We start from the raw sequence: 27,950 nt of genomic DNA, 5'->3' as shown, positions 1-27,950 counted from the left end.
GCCATGATTCTGTCATGGAAATCACTACATGGGCTCAAAAATCCTTCAAGAACTCAGTGTCTGTGAACACAGTTCTCCATGCCATCCACAAATGCAGGTTAAAGATCTTCTGTACAAAGAAGTACTCATATTTGAACATCCAGAACACCGCCATTTTTTCTGGGCCAAAGCCTATTTAAAATGGACTTAGACAAACTGGAAAACTGATCAGGTGGAAAAAAAAAAAAATTCATTTTGGAAAACATGGACGCCACATCTAAACTGAAGCAAAGAGTCACCATCCAGCTTATCAACTTTCCAAAAACCTGCATCTCTGATGGTATCAGAGTGACCAGATATCCCTATTTATGTGTTAAAAAACAATTCAGTAAGATATGCCGTTTTAATTGTTAAGTTAGATTTGAACAACTCTCAGCACTGTCCCACACAATTAGTGCTTTCCCCAATCGATACTGAAAACTATGTACAGGTAGAGCAATATATGGACCCATCCAGATGATGTTTTATTTGCATCTTTTACCAAGACAATGCTAAACTGTATACTCTAGCAGCAGGGCTTCACTGTAGAACTGTAGGCAGGCTTAACAGGCTAAATTGGTCTGCCTGCAGTCCCAGTATGTTATCAGTTGACAACATGTGATGCAGCATGAAACAAAAATATGACAAAGAACCCAGGACTGTTGAGCAGCTAGAATCCTGTGTCACACAGGAATGGGACAGCTTTCCTCTCCCAAAAGTCCAGCAGCTGGTCTTCTAAGTTTCCAGACATTTCTGGACTGTTGTTAAAAGAAGAGGTGATGCTATGAAGGGTAAACACAGTCCTGTCGCAACTTTTTTGAGACATGTTGCTGCCATCAAATTCAAAGTGGCCCTATTTTTCCTTTAAAATGTTACATTTTCTCAGTTTAAACATTTTTCTAGGCTCTATTGCAAATAAAATATGGGTTTATGATCCTCGAAAATCATTGCATTCTGTTTTTTATTTACATTTTATACAGCGTGCCACCATTTCTGGAAGTGAGTTAAATTTTGCAGCTGATGGGAAAGTTAAAAAGTGCTAACGTGAATACAAACTACCGCATACCATTTCTCATTCATAGATGTCTTTCCTGACATACCACTGCAAGTCTACTGCTGATAAGCTGCATTTTTCTCTTCCTCTCCTGAGCGGCTGTGTTTCTCTTCCACACTTCTCTGTTTGTCTCTTCTTAAACAGGAACAACATTGGACAAAAAGTACATTTTTTGCAGTTAAGAACTTTGTTCTCTTTTGGTTACCACATCAAAAACCAAAGTTTATCACAACGTTGGCTCTCATTATTCCTTCATTTTCTGTAGTTTTTTTTTCTTAGCTTGTTTTTTTTCTTATCCACATAAATAAATTCTCCGGAATTTTTTAACTTACATAACATCATCTTTTTTTCACTGACCGCTCTTAAAAAGTTGCCATTTCACATTGTGCTCTGAGTCGCTTGTTCCTCCAACAGCATCACTGCCTGGCAAGATATAGTGAGACATGTGACAGAGAGTGAATGGAGATGCTTTCAATAAGCGCTATTGTTGATGTCAGTGTGACAAGAGAGATTAGGGTGACCAGATCTCAACAAACTAAATGTAGGACAAATCCAGTGTTTGTCTGGGACAAAGTGGGACATGTCAACAATGCTGGGCGGTAGACAAATATATTTTATTTGAATGCAACTTTTCCATCACTATTGTAAAGGAAATATAATAAGAACAATAGGAAGCTGAAGTTTGGTCTCATGCAATAGTCTATCTCTAGTGACAGTCTTTGGGTTTCAGTAGGGATACATCCATTGCTTGGCATACCTTTTTTGAGCTATATCTAACAATTGTAGCAAGTTTTAGCCGAATATGACACACACATATTTTATCATTACTACATACTGCTGCATCCTTTTATGTGTCATAGTTTCTGTCATATTCACCATAATCTGCAAAGCTTGTGACTTTTTGGTAACTTCCCTGATTGGCATAGCATTAGACAGGCTAACCTTAATTTGATTATAATAACAAGCTTTCCCTCCACATGCACTGGGAAAATAAAAATGCAGTGCTGTCCCAAATAAACATGGTCATCTGGTCATCTTAAAAGAAATTTTAGGCAACCTAATTGGTCAAATGTGAAGCTTTTAATCACCAGATACACTTGAACTATCTATATATAATATTATTACTACTATTACTACTTATTATCCTTTAGCAGTCCTACATGCCAAAACTGTGAAACACCAAATCATAGTCCACCTAGAAAGCAAAGTGTGTCTCCAGTGTGCACAAAGGAGTAGTGTGCCCCTAAATCAAATTTGCTCTGTGGGGTTAGGAGTTTAGTCAAACGAGCAACAATAGTCAGCTGTCTCTGAATTTTTCATATCATCACATTCCTCAAAACTGCCACCATGTGTATGTTACTGTTTGTGAATATCCAAAATTATGTGGGAATTACCGAGTCTTTAACAGGAATTGAAACTGTACATTTGCACGTGAGGTGATTTTAGACATTCAGGAAGGAGGAAGTTTGTCTCTAAGTGGAAGTTAGAGACTGATCTTTGTACAAAATATAGTTATTAGACTGCATTAACAGCCCATGAGACTGATTTAAGGTCAGGTTAGTATGTAGGTTTGTTTATGTCATCTACCCATTCTGCCATACTTGGAAATGAAAGCTAATATAAACTTCTCCAACCAGCAGTGGTTATTCCATAACCCTGGCTGGCAGAGTTCCATGGTAGTTACAATATAACCAGAGACACTATCAGTGATCCTTTTAGAGAAACTTTGGTGTGAGTGACCTTTGGTGTGCTGGATCCACCACTTAGAGATTAAACAAGTTGACAGAGCTTTGTTCAAATTACTTTATTGGACCATTAGCAGCAGGTTTGTTTTTTTATTTAAACTTTTTGTGATAATTTGTAGTCATAGAATTTATATTTTCAGATAACTAAGCTGCTTGGTTGCACTGGGGGGCTAATGCATCTCAAACCTTCTGTTTGAGAGGGGAAGCAAGTGAGGAAAACAAAGCTGTCTATAAGGTAGAGATGCTAAAATGGCTTTTTTAGACAGGGGGTAAACACAGGGCAAGGAATAAAGATCAGTTTGAACTGTGAATCCTGCAAAGCTACTCAGTTACTTTTGGCTGCTTTCTTGTTTCCCTAACAGAGCACCACAGGAAATGGATCCACATGTTTGATTTGGCACAGATTTTATGTCACAACTCTTTCCTGACACAGCCCTGCCATATGGGCTTGGGACTGGTATTAGAATCACACCAGCTCGTGTCCACCTGAGGGTGGGTTTGTGTGTCCAACGGGTCTTGAACTGGAGTTCTTTCCATGTTCTGTGCAATATTTTTGGCTCATGTGCAATATCCTTGGTATGTGCAATATTTTGGTCCCAGTAGAACTACCATCTCCACCCTAAATGACCATAGCCCCTCCACCCTTATTTATTTATTATATTATATAACTGCCCTTGTATACAGACCCACAATGTTTCTGTTTCAATGTTTCTTACACATACACCATGTATATAGTTTCACTCACATAAATGTATACATATACATTGCTTTTTATTTTATTTTACTTATTTTTTCCCCCTTGTTGTATATTGGTTTCTCTAATTCTTACTTTTGCACCTTTGTGGTCCAGCTACCCAATTTCGCTGTGCAAGAAATTGCACAATGACAATAAAAGGCTCTAAGTCTCTTTTGCATGTAAGGTAAATGTGTTAACCACCACACAGACTGTGTTAATACGTTAAAACTCCAGTTAGCCACAACTCTTTTGTGTAATTTGATAATTAACTAATAATTTACTAGTCTAGTCTATAACTAATGGACGGGTGGAAGCACATTTTAATTCGTTGTCCACTTTGACCTTACTTCCAGCAGAGACCTCTCCTGCTTTCATCTTCATTTAGAAATGTTTTTAGTTCACCACAAAGAATCACAAATGTCCTTATGATGCAAACATACTGTAGCTGCTTTTGCATTGAGATTAAGATAATACTTTAACTATTTTTTTAACTATTAGCAAGTGCATAAATGAGGTGATTTACCCTATTTAGGATCACAAACCAAAATTAAACAACTTTAGTACATCTGAGCTGATTTTTGTGTGTTCTACTGCTATTACTGAGTGCTAAAGAACTAGCTAGCATGCAGGTAATTAAATCAGGTTGATGGGATTTCAACTCTAAAGAACATTCTTACCTCAGTCATTTGCAACCACGGGTGACAAATGTGTAGTGATAGTCTGCCTGTTAGCATGCTTACTGGTGCTTACCCTATATATCCACATATCCATAAAATCACTTGGAAAACAAGTATCCTTTGATAAAATCCTCTACATTTGCATACTTGCGGTTTAAAAGGTCACCTAAACTAAATGACAAGCCAAGCCAGTGTTTTGTATTAATAACTTTTAGGTTTTAGTGCGGATTCTAATTTTCCAAATCATCATCACTCTATTCCTTCCCTCTTTTTCAGTCCTTTTATTTTCCCAAGACATTAAATTAGCTACTCTGCAGCAGCAAATTAGTCTACTTTTGTAAAATAAATAAATAAATTCACAAGTCACTAGTTACTTGCATTATATCTACACTGTATTTTTGAACAGATAAGGCATAAAAGGATTAGCTTATTTTCTTTGATTCAAAGTAGCAAAATGACATTTTCTTTATTATTTGTCTCATTTCTTCCCAGTATTGGAAACGGTATTTTTAAAAGCTTAAATGTGGACAGAAATATAGCAATTTATACAATCTATAAAAGAAACAACAAAAAAAGTCAATAAACTGTATTTTACATAGATTAAATTATATCGGGGAAATTACTTAACAGCAGGTAGCAGCAAAACTCTAAGGCAAAAATAAACATAAGATGAGCACAAGATTTCTCAGTTCACTCTATTTTAAGGGCAGTCTTGGTTTTCTTATTCACAGGTTTCAGGCCTCTAAATGCCTGCTTGCAGTGCACACACAGACACTCTTTATATTCTGGGCAAAAGGAATTCCATTCATTCATGATGGTAGCATTAAACCAATATGCAAGAGTAACCACATTTCCAGAAGCTCACACTGTAAATTAAAACATAAAAATAACTTAAACCCAACATGCTGTGTTTTGTTTTACGGCTGCATAATAAACAGCATTATGTTGGATTTAACTAAAACTCGCCGGGAAGTCATGCTTCTTTTGCGATGCAAGTCTCATCCTCTGTAGTGCATTTTCTTCCTGTGACCAAAGTTTCATAGCTACACTAGGTAGCAGCTAAAGCCTGCAGGCTGTTGCAATGGCTACTGCATGGTGGCAAAACGTGTTCAAGACATGCACACAAAAAACGGACAGCAATTTAAAACAAGTTCTTCAGTTCCATGGATTTAAAGGATAGAGGTCCCCACACTGTACTGTCTGTTGGGCCTCATGTTCAGTCAGTGCTGCCATAGTGGTTCCCATTGGAAGGGTTGTCCTGTAAACTGGCATGTGAGGCTTCTTCCTCCTGTGTCACCACTGGCTCCACTGGTTGTGAAAAGAAGTTGGCGACACAGAAAACCTGCAGGAAACGTGAGAAAGTTAGTACTCTAGTATTGTAACTGTACTAGAAATATTTAAAAAAGAATAATAACATGAAACTTACTGTTAGAACAGCCACTATACCGCCCTGCAGAAGGCCAGCGAGCACATCACTCCAGTGATGTTTGTAATCGGACACCCGAGATAGACCCACATACACTGCAGTAGCAATCAGGAAAAACTGAATGGTGGGACGCAAAAGCCTCGCCCATTGTGACCTCAGCCGGGCTTGAATGTATAGCTACAGTAGCAAGAGAGCAAATACCAAAGATTTTAGTATCTCCTCTTTAACAAAGCAACAAATCAGTTTGTATTAAAGACAATATATACTTACAACAAGGAACAGCATGCAGTACATAGAGAAGGATGAATGACCAGAGTAGAAGGACAGTCTACAATAAATAAACGAGAAATTGAAATTTAGAAGAAAAAAATATATATATATATCAGCCTTTTATGTTTAAGTCCTTCTGTCATAATCAGTGTCTAAAACTGTCCTGTTGTACACCATCCATCCATCTTCTTCCGCTTTATCCGGGGCCGGGTCGCGGGGGCAGCAGCCTAAGCAGAGAAGCCCAGACCTCCCTCTCCCCAGGCACCTCCTCCAGCTTATCCGGGGGAACACCAAGGCGTTCCCAGGCCAGCCGAGAGATATAATCTCTCCAGCGTGTCCTGGGTCTGTCCCGGGGCCTCCTCCCGGTGGGACATGCCCGGAACACCTCACCCAGGAGGCATCCTTGTCAGATGCCCGAACCACCTCAGCTGGCTCCTTTCGATGCGGAGCAGCAGCGGCTCTACTCTGAGCCCCTCCCAGATGGCTGAGCTTCTCACCCCTATCTCTAAGGGAGAGGCCAGCCACCCTTCGGAGGAAGCTCATTTCCGCCGCTTGTATCCGCGATCTCGTTCTTTCGGTCACAACACACAGCTCATGGCCATAGGTGAGGGTAGGGACGTAGATCAACCGGTAAATTGAGAACTTTGCTTTTACACTCAGCTCCCTCTTCACCATGACGGACCGGTGCAGCGTCCGCATCACTGCGGCCGCAGCACCAATCAGTCTGTCGATCTCCGGCTCCCTTCTCCCATCACTCGCAAACAAGACCCCGAGATACTTGAACTCTTCCACTTAGGGCAGGAACTCATCCCCGACCCAGAGTGTGCACTCCACCCTTTTCCGTCTGAGAACCATGGCCTCAGATTTGGAGGTGCTGATCCTCATTCCCGCTGCTTCACACTCAGCTGCGAATTGTTCCAGTGCGAGCTGGAGGCCAACACCCAATGAAGCCAACAGAACCACATCATCTGCAAAGAGCAGAGATGAGATTCTGAGGCCACCAAAGCGAAAGCCCTCCGCTACTTGGCTGCGCCTAGAAATCCTGTCCATAAAAATTATGAACAGAATCGGTGACAAAGGGTAGCCCTGGCGGAGTCCATCACCCACCGGGAATGAGTCCGACTTATTGCCGGCAATGCGAACCGAGCTCTTGCAACGGTTGTACAGGGATCGAATGGCCCGTAGCAATGGGCCAGACACCCCATACTCCCGCAGCACCTCCCACAGGACACCCCGAGGGACACGGTCGAATGCCTTCTCCAAGTCCACAAAATACATGTAGACTGGTTGGGCAAACTCCCATGCACCCTCAAGTATCCTTGAGAGGATAAAGAGCTGGTGCAGTGTTCCGCGACCAGGACGAAAACTGCATTGTTCCTCCTGTATCTGAGGTTCGACTAGCGGACGAACTGTCCTTTCCAGCACCCTGGCATAGGCTTTCCCGGGGAGGCTGAGGAGTGTGATCCCCCTATAGTTGGAACACACTCTCCGGTCCCCCTTCTTAAAGATGGGGACCACCACCCCGGTCTGCCAGTCCAGGGGTACTGCCCCTGATCTCCACGTAACATTGTAGAGGCGTGTTCCCCAGCACAGCCCTACAATGTCCAGAGCCTTCGGGAACTCGGGGCGGACCTCATCCACACCAGGGGCTCTGCCACCAAGGAGTTGTTTAACTGCCTCAGTGACCTCGCCCCCGGAAATTGGTGGGTCATCCCCGTCATCCCCAGACTCTGCTTCCTCCTCGGAAGACGTGTCAGTGGGATTAAGGAGGTCCTCAAGTATTCCTTCCACCGTCCGACAATTTTCTCAGTCGGCAGCGCTCCGCCAGCACTATACACAGTGCAGGTAGAGCACCGCTTTCCCCTCCTGAGACGCCTGCCAGAATCTCTTCGAGGCAGTCCGAAAGTCTTTTTCCATGGTCTCTCCGAACTCCTACCACACCCGAGTTTTTGCTTCAGCCACTGCCCGAGCCACATTCCGCCTGGCCTGTCGGTACCTGTCAGCTGCCTCCAAAGTTCCCACAGGCTAACCAAGCCCGATAGGACTCCTTCAGCCTGGTGGCTCCCTTCACCTCTGGTGTCCACCATTTGGTTCGGGGATTACGACCACGACAGGCACCAACCACCTTGCGGCCACAGCTCAATGCAGCAGCTTCGGCAATCTCCATTGCTATGGCGTTATTTTTGTGCCACTATTCTGAGCGCACGTAAAAAAAAAAGTTTGCAGGTGCAAGTGTTGTATTTTGAGGAGAAATTTATTTTGAGCGAAAAAAAAAGCTGAATTTGAGTGAACAAAATTCATTGCTGCGTGTAAAAAATTGTATTTCCATGTTTGCTATTATCCATACACACACACACACACACACACACACACACACACACACACACACAATAGCAGCCCCTCTTGCTCAGTTTTTGTATTTGCGCTTGCTCGCAATGTTTTGCTCACGCTCTCAACATTTCTGCCCGTGTGCGCTAAACTCTTTCTGTACACTGTTATATTTGTGCCACATAACCAGCCAATCACAGACTTGGATGCAAAAAAAATCTGATTGGCTGTTCTGGTCTCCAATCAGCTCGAAATGACGAAATGCAATATCCCAGAATCCATTTCATCCAAAACTCAAACGAGGCAGTGGCGGAGGTACACAGAGTGGCGGAGTTTGAAATATTACTCTTTCTGGATCACAAAATAAACTTTTAAGATATTTTCATTCGAGAATGGTGCTGTGTAAACTTCAAATATCTGCTCGATTTACCAAGACATCACATATTTGCAAAAGTGCTCTAACGTTTTCGGAGATGCCTGTTACCCACCAGCTGACCGCATAGCTGGACTGGCCGTCGGGCATACCGGACATTTGCCCGGTGGGCCGATGGTGATTTTTCATTTTTATGTTTGTTTGTTTGTCTTTGTAACGGTATAAACAATGAGAGGTGGTGGATTAGCCAATTGGTCATGATCAACTCTGGGCTGGACCAATTACAATACATCCGTATTGAGGGGAAAAGGAACACGATTCGTCCCGTACTTCAGCTAGAATGACAAAAAAAAAAAAAAAAAAAGACACAAAGCTGGAGTTATTCTGTCTTTACGCTGTCAGCTGCCTCTTCTCCCCCCCTCCCTCTCCCGTTGCTACTTCAATCATGAAACTGATCAATGATCAGCTGATCGTCTCTTGTTTGTTTATCTCCCACTTTGCGCCAGAAACAAGAAACCAGCAGATGTTGCGCTAAACAACAACAGCAGCACATTCAAGCTTGATAAGCTGTTGTTAGAATTTATTTAAAATTAATTTCTAGTATCAGCTGATGTTTGCTGGAGCCACAGCTGTAAAAGCTGCTGCTCATGCTATCGGTTTGGAAACATGAAGGTGATACAAATCATACATATATACCAACAAGACTGTGCACATCACTGTCACAACAGCGTTTGTTTTAGTTCAAAGGCTTTATGGTTTTTCCTATAATACCTGGTGGTGTAGTCTGATTTTTTTGTCAGTTCAGCCTTATATATTATGTTTAACCCGAGTTCCCACCCGGTCAGCTGGTGGGTAACAGGCATATCCGAAAAAGTTAGAGCACTTTTGCAAATATGTGATGTCTTGGTAAATCGAGCAGATATTTGAAGTTTACACAGCACCATTCTCGAATGAAAATATCTTAAAAGTTTATTTTGTGATCCAGAAAGAGTAATATTTCAAACTCCGTCACTCTGTGTTCCTCCGCCACTGCCTCGTTTGAGTTTTGGACGAAATGGATTCTGGGATATTGCATTTCGTCATTTCGAGCTGATTGGAGGCCAGAACAGCCAATCAGATTTTTTTGCATCCAAGTCTGTGATTGGCTGGTTTTGTGGCACAACTATAACAGTGTACAGAAAGAGTTTAGCGCACACGGGCAGAAATGTTGAGAGCGCGAGCCACACATTTTGAGCGAGTGCAAATACAAAAACTGAGCGAGAGGGGCTGCTGTTGTGTGTGTGTATGGATAATAGCAAACACGGAAATACATTTTTTGCAAGCAGCAATGAATTTTGTTCACTCAAATTCAGCTTTTTTTCGCTCATAATAAATTTCTCCTCAAAATACAACACTTGCACCTGCAAACTTTTTTTTACATGCGCTCAAAATTCTTTTACCTTCGCTCAGAATAGTGGCACAAAAATAACGCCATAGCAATGGAGATGCTGAACATGGTCCATTCGGACTCAATGTCCCCAGTCTCCCTCAGAATGCTGTTGAAGCTCTGCCGGAGGTGTGCGTTGCAGATCTCGCGGACTGGGGCCTCTCTTAGGCGTTCCCAGGACACCCTCACTACGCGTTTAGGTGCACCAGGTCTATCTAGCGTCCTCCCCCGACACCTGATCCAACTCACCATGTTATGTTCGAACAAAGTGTTTGTTATGGCCAAACTGTGATTTGCACAGAAGTCCAATAACAAAACACAGCTTGGGTTCACATCAGGGAGGCCGTTCCCAATCACGCCCCTCCGGGTCTCGCTGTCGTTACCCACATGAGCATTGAAGTCTCCCAATAGGACAACAGACTCTCCAGGTGGAGCACCTTCCAGCACCCCACCCAGGGACTCTAAGAAGGCTGGGTACTCTGAACTGCCACTCGGCGCATAAGCGCAGATGACAGTCAGGACCCATTTCCCGACCCTAAGGTGCAGGGAACAAACCCTCTCATCCTCCGGAAAGAACCCCAACGTACCGGCAGCAAGCCGAGGGGATATTAGAATACCCACCCCAGCCCGCCGCCTCTCACCAGGGGCAACTCCAGACTGAGACAGAGTCCAGCCCCTCTCCAGGAGACTGGTTCCAGAGCCCAAGCCATGTGTAGAGGTGAGCCCGACTATATCTAGCCGGTACCTCTCAACCTCACGCTCTAACTCAGGCTCCTTCCCCACCAGAGAGGTGACATTCCATGTCCCAATTGCCAGTCTTGGTAGCCGGGGATCAGTCCGCCAGGACCTCCGCTCCTGGCCGCTGCCCGGCACACAATGCACCCAACCCCTACGGCGCCTCCTGTGGGTGGTGGGCCTGCGGGAGGATGAGCCCATGTCCCCTTTTCGGGCTGTGCCCGGCCGGGCTCCATGGACTAAGGCCCGGCCACCAGACGCTCGCCCTCGGGCACCCTCCCCGGGCCTGGCTCCAGGGCGGGGCCCCGGTAACCCTATCCCGGGCAGGGTAAACTGTTCCCTCGATGTTTTTCTCATAAGGGTCGTCTGAATCGCTCTATGTCTGGTCCCTCCCCCAGGACCAATTTGCCATGGGAGACCCTACCAGGGGGCAAAAGCCCCCAGACAACATAGCCCCTGGGATCCCTGGGACACACAAACCCCTCCACCACGATAAGGTAGCGATTCACAGAGAGGCTGTTGTACACAGTAATTATTATTAATGTGGGTGTATTTCATATCTCACTTGTAAACAGCAAATGCTAAACAGTACAAAAAATTATAGGGCAAATCCACTGCAACAATCACACCACATTAAATCAAATATGTTTCATTTGGTTTGTGCTCAGGATCTTTACCTGGCTTCATCCACCAGAAATTCATCCCCGCTGCAGGTGAAGTTCACAATGTATCCACCAGCTTTGCAGTTTATACGATCCCACACTGGGTTGCATACAGCCAGGAAGTTTGGCCTCAAACGACCAATGGAGTATTTGGCTATGTCCGTCAGAGACTGGCTGGCAGCAGCTCCAAACACGTAGCTCCCCACAGCTTTGTAAAGACATGAAATATACTTGGTCCCCAAAGACTGGTTCCTGACGCGCGACAGGTAAACAGAAAGGCACTCTCCACATACGATCTGAGGAAAAAGATCAAAAGTGGGGGGGAAAATAGTCACACATGTTGACCAAAGGCAAAATAAGAGGCTTTGGTTGTAGAAGAATACTCCTGACTTACTACAATCAGTGTGAAGGGGATCATGACTCCTCCCAGCAGCTGGTAGGATATGGTGTCCTCTTTGAGCGGGTACCTGATGGACTCATCGTTACAGAAGAAACCCCGTTTGAAAGGGCTGTGTTTCGGGGTAAGGATAAAAAATGGAAGCCCAACTAAAAATAAAATGGAGCAAATGGAACAATTTCAGGTTTCAGCTCATCTTATGTCATTAAGATTTGCAATGCTGCTGCTATACAATGCTTTAAAAAGTGTTATGATTCAGACACAGGAAACATGATCTGTCTGGATCACACAGAAAATCTTTCTTCTCGAAGAGACACTTTCAACACTTCTTCATTGTGAGATTTCCCTTTGTACTCCCTGGGCATACTATTTCATAATTAACTGCCTGAGGCCTTGAATTACTGCAAAAACATTTTTCAAAAAGTAACCAGGCAAATCTGTGAATATACAGCAGGAAGACAATTTTTATTGGCACGTAAGTCACATGTTTAGCGTTAAACACTGAACCCATGATGTTAATCTGTACAGAGAACACCATAACATATGAAACGTGCTCTGACTTGTGCTCTTCCCTTCCCCTGTGGCTTCTTTAGACATTACAAAACTGCACCGTCTCTTGGCTAAACTGAAAACAGTATTGCAATAACAGGCATATTTCCAAACATGAAGACTGAGGAATCATTGGTATTAATGCTTTTAGGCTAAATGACCAAATATAGAGTCACTGAAGCACAAAGTAAATTGTTCTGAAATCCTGAATAAACTTGAACTTACTGTTCAGGACATATGAGGTATAATCGTGCAGAAATTTTAATTACACAGATCAAACAATAAAATAAGGAACCAGTTCATTAACTAGTTTGTTCATTTTCTGTCTTCTTTGTTGACATCAGGTTGAAATCTGTTTAAAAGTACAGTACAGTTTAAAAGTGTACCGTTTTGTTTTCATTTTAGTTAGTTAGTACAAACATCTTAATCTTTGTCAGGGATTTATATGGTCCCCTGGCCATATGGTCCCCTGCTCAACCAGTCAGCTAAACTGGCATCCCCACCATCATGAACTTTAGAGCTTAACATGCTAAATTGGACCTGGAGAGTCTAAGAGTCTAAGCTCTTGGATTTTGGGAGAATCTTCACAGTTTGACGTAAAGCTGAATTTGTCAGAAGCTCCACTTCACTCCAAGACTTGAGCAATGTGTCTACATACAGCTGCTTGCTCCAGAGCAGCAGAATGACAAAACTTCTGCCTATAAAGATATGCTCACACTTGCTGATGAGCAATTAATCAAGTGCATTTCACTAGCAGCACAAAGCTGCTACTTACCATCTTAATTCCTAGGAAGCAGCAAGGGTGTAATTGGTTTTTCACAGGCCTGCATGTAGTCTAGATATATAAGACTATATATACACACATGCACCTTATTGAAGTATGACCATAATACGCTATATGTTATTTCAGAGATGAACACTGTACATCTGTTTGTTTGATAACTGTAAAAAAAAACAACAACAACAACAACAACAACTCTGTAATCAATGCACAGAGTTGTTCAGTCCTACTTTTAACACAGCATTCAAATGCTACTTATACAATGATGCATCCAGTATTGTTACGGTTTTGCATGGATGCTTTTACTGCAGTACACCTTAAATGCAGGTATTTCACTCATTTCACGTAAATAAATGGATTTCAATATTTCTTTCAATTATAAGTTCTGTTTAAGAATTAAAAACAGGGTAAAAATCAGAGACTCAGTTTTTCCAGTCTGACTGGTGCCAGCTCCAAAACAAAACAAGCAATGAGATGTACGACTCAGCATTGCACAGTCAACCACAAGACCCTGACTAAGCAGTGAAGCGGGAGTGCCTTGTAATCACGGGGAAGGGCTTGTGTCTGCCTGTATCTGTCCTTATCAAACACGGCAACTATCAAACTGAAGTGAGTGTCCCAGATACAAGGTTCAAGGCTTTTACAGCTATCACTAAAACTCCAGTCATTGTCTTTTATTGCATGATTACCTCAGCACTGTCGGATCCCTTTCGCAGACGTGCACCAGGCTCTGTGCTATGATTACATTTCAAACAGTGGGCTAAAAATACGGATTTGCTCGGGAAACACAAACAGGGTGGGACGTTATCGCCCTTTTTCCATCTTCCTGCCAGGTTACCTAAACCTCAAGCCTTCCCATGAGCATTTACATAATATATATCCACACCATTTGAATAGATTTGCTTTGACATCAACTTTATCTAACGTCTCTCTGACAGATCACTCCTTTAAATCCAGTTTGATGTAAAAACAAATACTACGCAACAAACTTTTTTGTTAGATACTGGTAGCCGATGAACAAACAGTTTAAAAGATGTCTTCAGGTTGGGACAGAATTTGATTTACATACCCAGGATAAGACACGCGATATCCAGCGCGATGAGAGGGATTCCCGTGGATTCAAACATGTTGCTCCTTCTTGCTCTGGGGGTTTCTGCCTTTAGAATAAATGGACAGTCCCGACTGTCTCGGCTGCTGATCGGCCGTCGGCTACTTTTTGGAGTGACGAGATGCAGCCTATCTGCTGCACATGTCTCGCTACTCAGTCCAGAAAATTAAAACACACCAGGGTCATTATCCTGGAACTGCCAAAGAGCTTCTAAATCTACCGGGGAGGTAAAATATACTCTGGGAGTTTTTAAAAAAGGAAGAAGAAGAAGAAGACACTTAACTAAAGGCTAAATCTAATCTAAAAACACCACCACACACGTGACGAGCCTCTCACCCTTTGAGCTGCTCACAAACCATCATAACTCAGCGGGATTTCTAATACCCTCCAGTCCCCAGATGAAATATTACCGGTGACGCTGTGACACAAGCGCCTCTCTCCAGTTGTGATTAAAGATGCCTTCACTGACAGCTGGGAAAATATGCAATTTCGCTTAATCCGCCATTCAGGTCTACCGATACATAATAATCGAATTCGGCTATTTTAACGACAATTTAAGTGGATAATTAATCAGCATATAAATAATGTTTGTAATAATGTTCCTCCCCTCCTGTTTTTAGGAGTTTTTTGAGGGGCTTGAGACTTAAATCGCAACAAAAACCAATAGAGATGAAAGTTTGTTTAACCGGTTTTAGGGTTGTTTAATGCAAATCTGTAAAGTTCCAACTGGTGACAGGTTATTTACTTAATTAACAGGATATCAAAAGAAGTAAAAATATAGAGACAGGCGCAAACAGACTAAAGTCCTGTTAAGTTAAGAAGACACCATGAGGAGTTTAGAATCTCTTTTTGCCCTTGGAAACATTTTGTTGAATTTCCGAAGGATGCCTGAAGGCAGCACTCAACGAGGAAGCGGTAATAGGAATCTTAGACCTATGGCGTGCCTGTGCTCAGTCATGGGCCGATACAGAGCTGCTCCTCCCTCAGGAGCTGTAATGAGGTTTCAACGCCACTGCTATTAATAGGAGAGAGCTTCCGTAGGCCTAATCGGTCAAACATATTGATCTGATGCAGCAGGGTTTATCCTAGTATTCCTCCTCTGTGGCGTTTAAGGGTCTGTGAGTAGAATCACCCTACTTCTCCCTTGATTTGCGATCTCAGTAAATCCTTTTCCTGGTGAATTTATCGTTTCAGTGCTTAGTTTTAAGTATTCTTTACTACAGCATGATGTTCATTTCTTAAATTGTGGTTCCAAGAAGAGTAAAACTGATCAGATTATGGTTTCATGAACCAGCAGGTGACCCTGCTGCTTCAGGGAGCTTCCTCGGGTTGAGTATGTGTAGCAAGCATTTGAAAGAGAACCAAAACACATTTCCTGTTGGATCAAAACATGGGAAATACTTCTTCCTCGAACATACAGTGTTGTACTGTTTGCCTTGTTTAGTGTTTTGGGGTTTTCTTGGAAAACTGCAGGGAGCTTTAGGGATAGTTTTTGCCTCTTCATTTCCCTTACTCACTTTCAGGAGTTGGGGAGGACCCAGAACCAAAATTGCTTCTTAAATAGGAACTTTGCAAAGTTAAAATAGACCTGTTCTGTTAAATGACGAGAGGAGCGGGGGAAAAAAGACAGCATAGGCGACTCCAGATGAAACACTCAATACGTCATGGGAATCCCCCAGCAGCCCAGACCTATTGCAGCATAACTAAGGGAGGATTCAGGGTCACCCGATCCAGTCCCAAATAAAAGTTTTGTCAAAAAGGACAGTTTTAAGCCTAAACTTAAAAGTAGAGGCGATTTCTGTCTCCTGAATCCAAACTAGAAGCGGAATATGGGAGAGGGGTCTGAAAGCAGAAAGCTCTGCCTCAGGCTCTACTTTTAAATACTCTAGGAACCACAAGCAAGCCTGCAGTGTGAGAGCAAAGTGCTCTAATTGGGTGATGCGGTCATTAAGATAAGATGGAGCCTGATTAATCAAGATCTGGTATGTGATGAGAAGGATTTTAAATTTGAATATGGATTTAACGGGGAGCCAATGAAGAGAAGCCAATATAGGAGAAATATGCTCTCTCTTTCTAGTCCCTGTCAGTACTCTCACTGCAGCATTTTGGATTAACTGAAGGCTTTTTGGGGAGTTTTAGGACATCCTGATAATAATGAATTACAGTAGTCCAGCCAAGAAGTAATAAATGGATGAACTAGTTATCAGTGTCATTCTGAAACAGGGTGTTTCTCATTGTTACTGATTAATGCAGAGCGCTGTGAAAAAGGTAAGTGAAACTGCAGAAAACCCTTATAAACCTTTATAAACCTTTTCCCCAACATATAGGAAAGTTTAGCTAAACAGAGCAGAGCAGGTCTGACAGGTTTCCCAAGATCACGTGAAGTTCACACTGACCAGCAATACTCCTGCAACCACACAAAACAGAATGCTGTTCAGCTATGGCAATAAGGTGTGGCAAATGAGGACCAGAGAGAGAGCAGATCTGTTTCATGAACAGGCCACAGAGATCAGTGGTTATAGCACCAGGGCCTTTGGATCTGACCATAAGCAAATGGGGCCATAACTGGATATGACAGCAGTCTGCAGTATGAATTTCTTTCATAGACTTCATCGATTCTCATATTTGTTTTGGGGTTTTTTCTCCCTCAGTCAGGTTAAGTTGCCTATGATTTATTTTAATACTATTTGTGATATATTTCATGTTTTGGTTTCCCTGTTTTGCAAAACATTGGATAAAATAAAATGTTTTGATCTGTCAATCCTGTTTAACTAGCAAAACTCTTAATTACAAACCCTGTTTTTCCTTTTTTTTTTCTTTCCTTTTAAGATGGTTAAGTAAGAAAGATCAGAAAAAAGATCAGAAGAAAGTGGCAAAGCACCTTAAAGTTGTTTGCCAAACTCAAAAAATCGAGGAAAAAAAAAAGATGAGGAGAAAAATGAAATATTTCAAACAAAGACACAGTTAATGCTGGCAGTTCAGCTTGTGCTACAGGGCAGCAGTTTAGGTCACTGGTTGAGCAGGTGCCTCAATGCCATAGAGTGGGCTGGGTCTGACCAGCACCCATATCCTGTGTGTCTTCCCCAGCGCTCTCCTGTCTACGCTTCACTGCTGAACTGTCAAATAAAGGCTGAAAAGCCCAAAAATAAATCTTAAGAGAGAGTCTATAGAAGTGTTTTATTGGTTATAATAATAATTAAAAAATATATATATATATATTTGCTTTAAAAAACTCAAATGAAACATGTGATTCAGGTTCTTTATGTCCTTTCAACAAACAGATGCTTTTTGTCATCGCGTCTTTTGCTGAAGAAACTTACAGTAACCACGCCGAAAGAAACTTATTAGATAAGGAAAAAAACACACAGGAGACAAGCAGATAAGATGTCTCAGTTTTATCAACACAAAACAACATGAATCTCATCATGAACTCATCACAAAACATCCTCTTTATCAGTGAATTATAATGTTTTTATTATATAAACTAACTTCTCTCATGAAGTTCCTCGTTTCATCTGTTTCTGAGCGTGAACCTGAATCTCTTGTTTGGAGAAGAGCTCCCCCAGCTGGCTGTGCGAAGCTTCGCTCATGGCTTTTGTCTGCATACACATCTTGTACTTGTCTGGAGGAAGCTCATCTGCACAGCTCTTCTCGTGCCACAAATGGAAAAGGCTGCGAGTTGGAAAGCGAATCACCATCAGCTTACTGTGAAGGTACTTCCTGTACAGGTGCACGTCCTCCAGGCCCCAACCTTTGATGCTGCGATCAAAACCACCTGACAGGAGATAAAATCCCAAGGCTGGATTAAATCAAGAAGTTGCTATTAATTTGACTTCTACTGCCCATGACTGTCTTTTTTTAACAGCCCAATCAACCAAAATTTAAAGCAGATCTGAAGCTGACTGGTCAATTAACTGGTTAATCAGGTAAAGTTCAGTTTTGATTATTTTAACATAAATGAAAAGCAGTTAAGCTCCTCAGCAGATTATATGTATAAGAAATATCTAACCTAAAATATCGAACCCGTTTTTCTAACATTCTATAAAAGTGAACTTGACATTTTTACTATATTACTATGTAAAAATCTCTGGTTTGCTATCTTGTAATGCTCCACTGCCTGAGGCTACCAAATCAAAGTCATTTGGCAGTAAAAAGGAAACAATTCTAACTTTTAAATAAATAACTAAAAGATAAAAATTAACAATTAACATATTTAAAAGAAAAACATTTTGCAGGGGTTTCTTGTGAATAAATTCGAGGGGTTTTGTTAACCCTGAACTTTAGTTTTTTTTTTAAAGGCTTATGTTTAGTTGAGCAGTAACATTTAACTTTATTGTGTTCCTTCACATGAAATTAATATATCTGTCTTTACCTATGTTGATGAAATCAGACCTGTACTGGCATGTCATGCCAAACCCAAAGTCACGCCAGAATCCACTCTCCTTCCTTATCACCTGAGGGAAGAGGAGCAGCCAGAAATCACCTCCGGATGACATTTGCTGTAACTGAGCTGTTTGTGTGTTGTATTAACCTACCAGCTGCTGCTGAAGTGAAGGCAGGAGCGTCTGATTTCTGTAGATGATAGATGGGTTGTACTGGCTGAAGAGCACTGGGTAGTACACTCTCTTACCTACAAGAACAGTTTAAACAGACACACTGAATCCTGTGACAGGTTACTTTAAAACATTTACAGTCATTTAATGTGCATTTTATATAGCATAGAGTATAACAAAAGTATGTAATCTAATTTAAATAATCTCATATAAATATTACCTTGAACTCAAACAATGAATTTCCTGCACTCTGTATGGAAATAAATAAACCCCCACAACAAAGTTCAAGAAGATGGTTTTTCTTGAAGCAGCTCATAATCTTAAAACTGACCATCTGTAAAGAGATAATTAAGTAATCCTAATTATATAACAATCTTTTCGAAATGTGATCTGCTTTAATAATTGTAATATAGTAGTAATAGTAATATTACAAATAATAGAATATTTCTTAGTAATCTGATTGCGCAGCCTTTTACCATCCATCACCAAACATGTCACACTTCTACAAACAAAAAACAGGAAGTGTAAAACACTAATAAAACAATGATTTTAATATTTCACCTAATGATTCAAGCTGTAGCATGCACATTTTCTATTTTTAACACTTGGTGACCGGTGGGTCTCTCTCACTCTCGGTTTTTTGCTGTAAAAAAAAAAAACTTTGGCAGTGAGGGGAGAGATGGATTTTTCTTTACTGGCAGCAACAGAGGGTTTCATTGGAGTGAAAAGAATAGAACTGTGTGGTTGGTATGGGAAGCGATAACCAGCAAGCCTGAACAAAGAAATGAAAGAACACAATTTCCAGAGAATCACACTTCAGTGCTATAATAAGAGACTGCTAACAAACTTCCAGAAATATCAGAAATGCCACAAAGACTGAGACAAAATCTAAAAAGTTTCATATTTCTCAAAGCAGACACGAGTTCTGTTACCCCCCAAAATGACAGTAATGACTATTCATCAATCATTTATTTACTAAAAGTTAACACCCGTATAAGCTGACTGTTACTTACACGGTGGATTAAAAAAATGAAATTTTGCCAGCAGAGCTTATGAATCTCCAAAGGCCAACGTTTGTAAATCTTGTCCTTATTAGCCAAATCGATGAACAAAAATTTTTTTTTATCTAAAACACTTTAGATATGGGGTGATCGTGGCTCAAGAGTTGGGAGTTCGCCTTGTAATCGGAAGGTTGCCGGTTCGAGCCCCGGCTTGGACAGTCTCGGTCGTTGTGTCCTTGGGCAAGACACTTCACCCGTTGCCTACTGGTGGTGGTCAGAGGGCCCGGTGGCGCCAGTGTCCGGTAGCCTCGCCTCTATCAGTGCGCCCCAGGGTGGCTGTGGCTACAATGTAGCTTGCCATCACCAGTGTGTGAATGGGTGGATGAATGTAAAGCTCTTTGGGGTCCTTAGGGACTAGTACAGCGCTATACAAATACAGGCCATTTACCTTTTTTTTTTTTTTTAATTTCAAACCTATTTACCTTAACCTGTTTATTGCCTCTTCTTGTTTGATAGCTGTGCCCATGTGATTTTTCAGAACAGACAGTGCAGACACCTGTAGCATGCTAGCTCTGGCAGATGCCTGTTCAGTGGAGCTGGGCCATAATTTATGAGGCCAGGACCATGCTGCTTGTTGCATAGCAGCAAGAGCAGATGTGACACTGAATCTCCATCAGCTAATAATTACACACCACGAGGTGTTAAAGATACTGATAGAAATTAGAATTTAATGTTGTTGGCTGACACAGTACAGTGGCAGTTTATTTTTTTGGATTCAGCCACAATAATCTACCTATATTCTATCCAAAAATGCAAGATATTCTTTCTAACTGCTCAACAGAGCAAATTATTTAAGTGTCACATGGCGCAAGTAAGCTTTTTGGAGACCACCGAAAAACCTAGGTGAACAGAAATTTGCTAACAGTGGCAAAAAGTGTCCCAGTAAGACTAAAAATGAAGTTCATGCATAAGTTCAATAAGGAGGATCTGTAATCACTCATCTGCTGGCTTTCCTGGGCGTTAGGCCCCGTGTCTCTGTGTCTTTAGATCACTACCACTTTCCCACACTGTCAGGCTCAATACTGACATCATTACTCCAGTCCAGTCATCTTCTTTGAGTCGATCAGCCTCTACTCTCCGTGGCTTAAATCTCTGCTCACTGCTTCCATCCCCGCCAGACTCTCATGCAACCCACCTCCTCCCCATCTCCACCTCACAGACACCTCAGTCAGAGCTCCATTCAAGCCTCAGTCTTAATTTTCACCACCTGTGCTAAATCCTAGCACTGCTGGGATTCTGTGAGATGATGTGAGAGACCTGATTCTTAGATGATGGGTCATCTAAATCTAATCACCAAATACTTTAATTAATTTCTCTATCTTAGTAAATCATGTTCACTTCTGCAAAAGGGATCTCTCCTTACTGAACTGTGGGGTAATTTTGAAACCACAAAGATGGTCAAAGAAGTGTTAAGTTTCAAGGGGAAATTCATTTTTAAATATTAATTGGGTCAGTAAACCTTTTACCAGATTCGACTTGTGATTCTATACATGCAGTTTTGTAAGTGGAGCTAAATAAGTGCCCCGAGGCATTTCAAGGTGACTGTCAGGTGACAGGTCTTCCCGTTTGCATAAAAATCAGTGTAACCATTGTAAGTAGAACCTGTGGTTTACCTTATATGAGAACTTACTACTCTGTCCTTGAAAATGTTTAACAGTTTATATTGCATGTTGATGACTTTACAGACCAGCTCAAAGGAAAGCGCTCACCTTCAGCCTGAGATCTAATCAACCACAATATTTAATAACACCCACAGAACTGATTTTATCTGCTCCATCAGCTGTAGTTTCTCATTAAGCTATTTTATTCATGATTGCAGGAACCACTTGGGGGGTCGGGACTCTCACCAGGTTCTGCATTGAGACGACAGGAAGTTAAGAAATCAGCTGTAAAGTGAATGTCAACATCACAGAAGAAGAGCAGAATGTTCTGGCTGCGCCTCCAAGCCCTGGCACCCACGTCTAAGCCCCGGCCGCGAGAAAACTCCTCATTCAGCTGGATCAACGTGAAGCTCCTGAACCGAGTCTCTCTGAGGGGAAAGACGGAAAAAGAAAACAGGAGGACTTTCGTGGATGTTTGATTAGTCTTAATATTTCTGCAGCCTGCAGATATATATGTACAAGCTGTGATGATAACACCACAATAGCCTGCACAGCCACAGCATGTGTGTATCCCTGGAGGTGCAGAAGCCTCACAGGACTTATTTTTGTTTGCCTGCAGCCGTTAAACACTCATGCCCGAGCACAGACACATTTCTTAAGACTGAAGAGACAACGGGAGTTTAATATTTTTCTTGCAAGTGCACATTATCATGAGAGTCATAGATCTGTAGAGTCTCGTCACAATTTCATTATAACTGATTGATGCAAAAATCTCCAACTCCTGCAAATTTAAGTGTTATAGACAACTCTGGACTAATCTGCAAGCGATCAGTATTAGACATGAGATATTAGAAATTAGATGATGAGTGAACTATGAAATGGTTTGTACATACCTAGTGGTCTGGTCCAGCACAGCTTTTACCTCGTCTATCTGATCTCGACCAAAGTAGACCACGGTGAGATGAACCCTGCCGTCCTGCTGGATGCATACCTCTCTAAATGAAACAGACATATGAACAAATGTGGGAAAATTTCAATGAAACAGAGCTGAAAATGACCTTTTTTAAAATTAGGGCCGTCTTTAAATCTGTGCATTGTCTCCTTACTAAGAGGCAATGAGTTTTATTGGTTTCCAGATGTATCTCCAGATGTCTGTGCTGGGATCAGATGTACAGCAAAAATCCCCCACTGTGGGTAGCTGTGGGGCTGTGAGGCCAGGGCAAACCCACACTTATTCCACGTGGACCCCAAGTTGGTGTCTAAACACAAGCCCCACAGCAGTTTTGCCCTTTGGGGCCCTTATATAGGTTTTCTATGGCCAAGCCCACTGTGGCCCTGGAGCCAGCATGAAATATGGAGCAACTCCTCACCACATTTCCGAGCAGTACTGGGGTCTTTCCACTGTGGCCCCATGTGGAGTATGTTTACTGGGTGCCTGTTTGTTAATTTACTTCTAAATGTTACCTGAAGTTTTTGATGAATTGTTTGAACGTGTCCACCCTCTTGGACAGAGGTACGATGATGTTGATGATGATGCTTTGCGTGTTCACAATTTCGCTCTTCACTTTCATCACGGGGCCAAAAGGCCTGAAGAGTACAAGCTGCGTGAAGTCCTGTGGACTGTCACCTTTAAACGTCAGCTCGTAAATGCTTCCTCTGTCCCGCTCTGTGCGAGTCAGCCCTGCGATGGAGAAGAAAGCATCATGATATGCATTCTGTTTTATTGGGCCACTAGTTTCCTACAATTTCTTAGCTCTCTGCAAACAAATTAATGCAGTGTATGAATCTGTGTGTACAACATGAATGAATAACCTGAGGTCTTTTTCACCTTGGATAAAGTCTGAAGGGGAGAATGTGTGTTTTCTCCTGATGTTGTCAGTGTGATGCTTGGGTCCATTCAGGACATGCAGAGCTGTTTCCACAGTCCCTATCAGCTCATCTCTGCGGTCTTTTCTCACAGGCCTCTCCGCTGGATGCCTGGTCAGCCCTGTTTCCAGCTGGTACACGCTGGATGAAAAAACAAAACCCCACTTAACAGCCAACATAAGGTAAGATTTAAGTGCTACACAGCGCTCCTGGGGGCTCCTACTGCGCCGCTGTCCCACTTACCTCTGCAGGGTGAAAGTGTCAAAAGGAATTAGTGCATATTCGCTGGGCAGCTTCACACCTGAGTTCACCTCTGCCTGGTTCAGTTGGGAGCGGAAGAACTCCTGGAGGACATCATGTAGCATTTACTACTACAGCTATAATGTCACACAAAATGTATTTATTTTCTTGTCCTACCTTCAGATCAGCCTGCGTTGGGGTTTTGTGCAGGCTCTCCAAACCCTGAGGTAGGATCCCTTTGATTTTAGCTTTATCCAGGGACTCCTGAAGCTGCTGCGTCCTCTCCTGCAGAGCTTCCTTCAGCTGGGCTATTTGCTTTGTCAGGCTGTTGATATAATGTCTGTGAGAGTCTTCCCTCTCCTGCAGTAAAGCCATGTACCTCTCCTTACTGGTGGCACTTCCAGCCCATGGCAAAGACTGCTGGCTGCCGTGAGATACAGGTTTGCAGGCCAGGAGATACAGCAGCAGCACGCAACAGCAGAGGGTCAGCACAATGAGGCCAACACGGGCCACCAGGGCCATCAGCCACCGTTTGAACATAGTGGATTGTCTTTTAAGGAAATCCTAAACACTTAAGGCTAAAGATGCACCTAGGAAAAGACAAGTGACCCATTGTTCCTAAAGATAAATTAAAACATGTGACTTTTAGTCCTCCGCTTTTCTTGTGATGTCCCCTTCTTTCATATCCTCAGATAGCATCTTGGCACGTGGTTTGGATGGTCATTAGTTTTCAACAAATCTGTTTGTCTTGAAGTGCTGAAAATCACTACAATGAAAAATATACCACTTTAAGTTGTTGTTCTCAATCACTTAGGCTATTTAGAGTAACAGGAGGTAGACCTAGAGATGGCAAAGTTGAAAATGATAGGATTTTTACTGGGAGTGATCAGGATCGACAGGATTACAAATGAGCATATCAGAGGATCAGCTCAGGTTGAGCGTTTTGGAGGCGAAGTTAGAGAAGCAAGGCTGGGATGGACTGGATATGTACAGAGGAGGAAAAGGGGATATGTTGGATAAAGGATGTTGAAGACGGAGCTGCCAGGTCGGAGGAAAAAAGGAAGATCGCAGAAAAGTTTCATAGATGTAGTGAAATAGGACATGCAGATGGCTGGTGTGACAGAGGAAGATGCTATAGACGGGGTTAGATACAGGCAGATGACCTGCTGTGATGTCCTCTGATTGGTCCAGTCAAAAGAATAAGAGGTACATGAACCTTCATTAGTGGTTGTGAACATACAAAGGTTCCAGTATCTTCCTACAGAAATCTGTCTGTGTGTTTGCTTCTTTGGCCATTAACTCATCTAGTCCCATCTACTTGATCAGAACTTGAACAGCTAAAGTTGGCACAAAAGTACATCTTAACCCTCTGATGGCCCTTAACGATATGAAATGTTATGATGCCATCATATTACCTTGCAACCACCTAGCCATGGGATAAAATTACCTGTCTTTTACCTTTATGCACCTACAACAACTCATGAAAACATCTTATCATCTTAATTTAATGGCCAGCACCACAAAAAGGCCAAACAACACTGTAACATGGCCATGTACAAGTTTCATCTACAGCTGCAATCACAGTTCTGTGAAGCAGTGCTAGGAGTGAACTAACATTCAAAAGCCAACATGCTGACTGACGTGTAACACCATATAAAGTACAACTAATGCTAGGGAAGGGGAAAATAATAGTTTTAAGATAAGCTGAAGTTCACCAAAGTTAATGCAGCTGGATACGAAGGCCAACGCCAGCCTGAAACATGCAGCAACAAATCCTCAAACAAAGTTGCCATCAGAAAATGCTGGAAAAAACAATCCTCCTAATGACCTTTGACGTCTAAGGGGATTGTTGAAGGTTGAAGTGTCTCATAAAATAAGATGTATTTTATGTAAATATGATGTATTTTATACCCCTAGCCTAGAGTTGGTTAGAGGTATAAAGAAAATCTGTACGTGTAAAACATCAAAGCAAACACAGATCTAAGGAGACAAATTGTGTACCTCTGGACAAACCTGTGCCAGCAGCAGATAAAGTAGACAAAAAACAAGTCGATAGATAAAAATATTCTTTTAAAAGAAAAAGAAAAAGCATCAAAAGAAACTGAGATAAAATCATGAAGGAAAACCTTGATGCTTTTATCTTCAGTGCGAGTTTTTGTTACTAGTCCACAGCACGTGGCCTCGTTTCATTGCTGTTGGACTGCTGGTTAGATTTGGTTTGGTTGGTTGCTGTAAAACGCACAGAAAGAGAAATACTCTGACCTGACTGCCACAACCCCCGAAAGAGGGAAGTGACAGAAACAAGCATTTCTCTGTGTTTCTCTCCACCCTGTGTGTGTGTGTGTGTGTGTGTGTGTGTGTGTGTGTGTGTGTGTGTGTGTGTGCGTGTGTGTGCGTGTGCGTGTGTGTGTGTGCTGCCATAATCAGTTTATTCACAGCACAGTTGGCTCTTTATAACTCAGGTAGAAGCTGATTTTATGAAAGACACTTATGTTTGCACGTCCATCCAGGCGCTATGTGTTAACATACATGTAGGTATGAGATCATAATATGTTGACCTTTAGAAACTGTGTATAATTAATATAAGTAATTACAAGTTAAAAAGTTTACTATCTCACTTCCATTTAAAATCAGTCTTACAGTCATGCCTTTAATCTCTCTCTCTTAATGCTCCTATTAAAGTCTTTCATCTGTTTCACATAAAGCTTTCATCCACCTTCTGGCAGTAAATAAATCATCACATTTATAACTAAAACATTGAAATGTGACCTCAAAGCAAAGTTTTCACTATAAATCTGCAATTAAAGACAAAAAGAAAAGATGAAAGAAATGCACTCACCTTGTGCTGAAGGGAAGTTATGATAGGGCATCCATTGTCCTAAACAGCTTGTCTCCTTTACTTTAAAAATGTGTGGAGACATTAGAACATCTCCCTGCCCTATCAAAAAAAGAGGACTGAAGTGCCTTCACAACTGAACTGAGGACCTCCTCTCTCCGTTCCTCTTTCCTCGTAGTCTCCACCTTTTTCCAGCACCTCCTTCTCTCTTTTTCTCTTCCTGCCTTTTCCCTTTTATTACTTTTCATACTTCTACTTGCCCTACAAGATCTCACACCATCTGCCTTCATCCTTAATTCCCTTTCAGTTCTTCCCAGGCTCCGCTCCACCCTTAAGACTACTTAGAAGGCAAACAGAGTAAAGAATGCCATTCAGACTTCGATGCTCTGCCACCTGCAAGCTGCTGTGAGGGAAGTAGCTAGGTACCCATCCGGTCCCACCATTAGGATGGGGTCTTGCACATTTAATGAGACACTGTACAGATGGTCCTTGTTTTCATTCAGCCGTCAACTCCTGAGGTCAGACTCCTTACTGCTCATAGATTTTCTTTCTAAGTGCAGTTACTTCAATTTGATATTTAAGTATTCTCTTTTTTCATCAATATTTTAAATAGTGTTTCCTGAATTTCCATTATTGTAATGTAAGTAAAATTAGGCACTCAGGCACAGAATAGATGGGATTTAGTTAGTCTTGTTACATTGTCTGATTCACTGCTTTTAATTCACCCGATCCAAACACCTTTTCACCTGCTGTAGTCACACTTTTCTGGATTTTGAACTCTTGAAAAAAAACTGTTAAACACACTTTTGTTCATACTTTTTCGGGGTTTTTTTTGTTTTTGTCTTTCATCGTAAAGCAGTCTCATGGGTGCATACTCATGGAATATCAAGCAAATCATTCCATATAAACATATGTTGCCTGCTTCAGTGCATACTGCTTAGAATTAACTGAAATTTGCTTTGTACTGAGTTTTGATCATCTTGGAGTCTCGGAGACAGAGTCAAAGTCTAAAAAAGATTCAGGAAAAACTATCTGCATGGCTAGATGTCACTGCAAGCTGGTGAGAAACATAAATTGGTTGTTATTTGCTATTCGACAATTAAAATCCAAAGTCTCAATAAATTATAACAACAACTGTTTCTGAAATATAAGTCTAGTATTAACAAAACAAACAACAATCAAGAGTTTTCTCAAGTTAAAAACAAATAGTGGCTGTAGTGCTGGAAAGAGGAACTCGAACATTACTTGTGTATTTAATTAGTGTATTAAATTCAGTGCAAACAGTCTGGTTTCCACCAAGACTCTAAAACCTTTGACAACTGTTTGACAAGTAAATAAACAACCTTAAAACAATGCACATCACATACACTTGATTTCACCTGATGGTGGTGCCATAACCATGATTTTCAAGAAATAAGCAAGAGCCTGCATGACCAGAGAACTGTATTTTTTATTGTTTAACTTATTTACATCTGTTGGATTACAAAATGTGGAATGTGGTCAGAATC

The 27,950-nt window shown here is 41.8% G+C and overlaps 2 protein-coding genes across 2 annotated transcripts; both read right to left on the bottom strand.

Annotated features, from left to right (window-relative positions):
- Positions 1-1,665: 1,665 nt before the first annotated feature.
- LOC120745694 (phospholipid phosphatase 1-like) lies at positions 1,666-14,726 on the bottom strand. The gene is made up of 7 exons (XM_040050757.1): positions 14,622-14,726; positions 14,247-14,524; positions 11,845-11,996; positions 11,466-11,746; positions 5,927-5,984; positions 5,657-5,833; positions 1,666-5,572 (listed from the first exon to the last, which is right to left on the bottom strand). The coding sequence occupies exons 2-7, from the start codon at positions 14,302-14,304 to the stop codon at positions 5,447-5,449; spliced, it is 852 nt and encodes a 283-aa protein (XP_039906691.1). The 5' UTR covers positions 14,305-14,524; positions 14,622-14,726; the 3' UTR covers positions 1,666-5,446.
- Positions 14,727-17,677: 2,951 nt separating this feature from the next.
- Positions 17,678-27,890, bottom strand: LOC120745838 (chondroitin sulfate N-acetylgalactosaminyltransferase 1-like). Its single transcript, XM_040051019.1, has 10 exons — positions 26,446-27,890; positions 23,784-24,372; positions 23,610-23,710; positions 23,329-23,507; positions 22,965-23,181; positions 22,394-22,495; positions 21,747-21,928; positions 18,821-18,915; positions 18,658-18,739; positions 17,678-18,060 (listed from the first exon to the last, which is right to left on the bottom strand). Exons 2-10 carry the CDS (start codon positions 24,144-24,146, stop codon positions 17,780-17,782), a joined length of 1,602 nt encoding a protein of 533 aa, XP_039906953.1. The 5' UTR covers positions 24,147-24,372; positions 26,446-27,890; the 3' UTR covers positions 17,678-17,779.
- Positions 27,891-27,950: the final 60 nt, after the last annotated feature.

The sequence above is a fragment of the Simochromis diagramma genome, unplaced genomic scaffold, assembly GCF_900408965.1.
Source record: "Simochromis diagramma unplaced genomic scaffold, fSimDia1.1 OVJJ01000131.1, whole genome shotgun sequence".
Taxonomy (NCBI): Eukaryota; Metazoa; Chordata; class Actinopteri; order Cichliformes; family Cichlidae; genus Simochromis; species Simochromis diagramma.
This window is presented reverse-complemented; position numbering and strand designations above follow the sequence as displayed.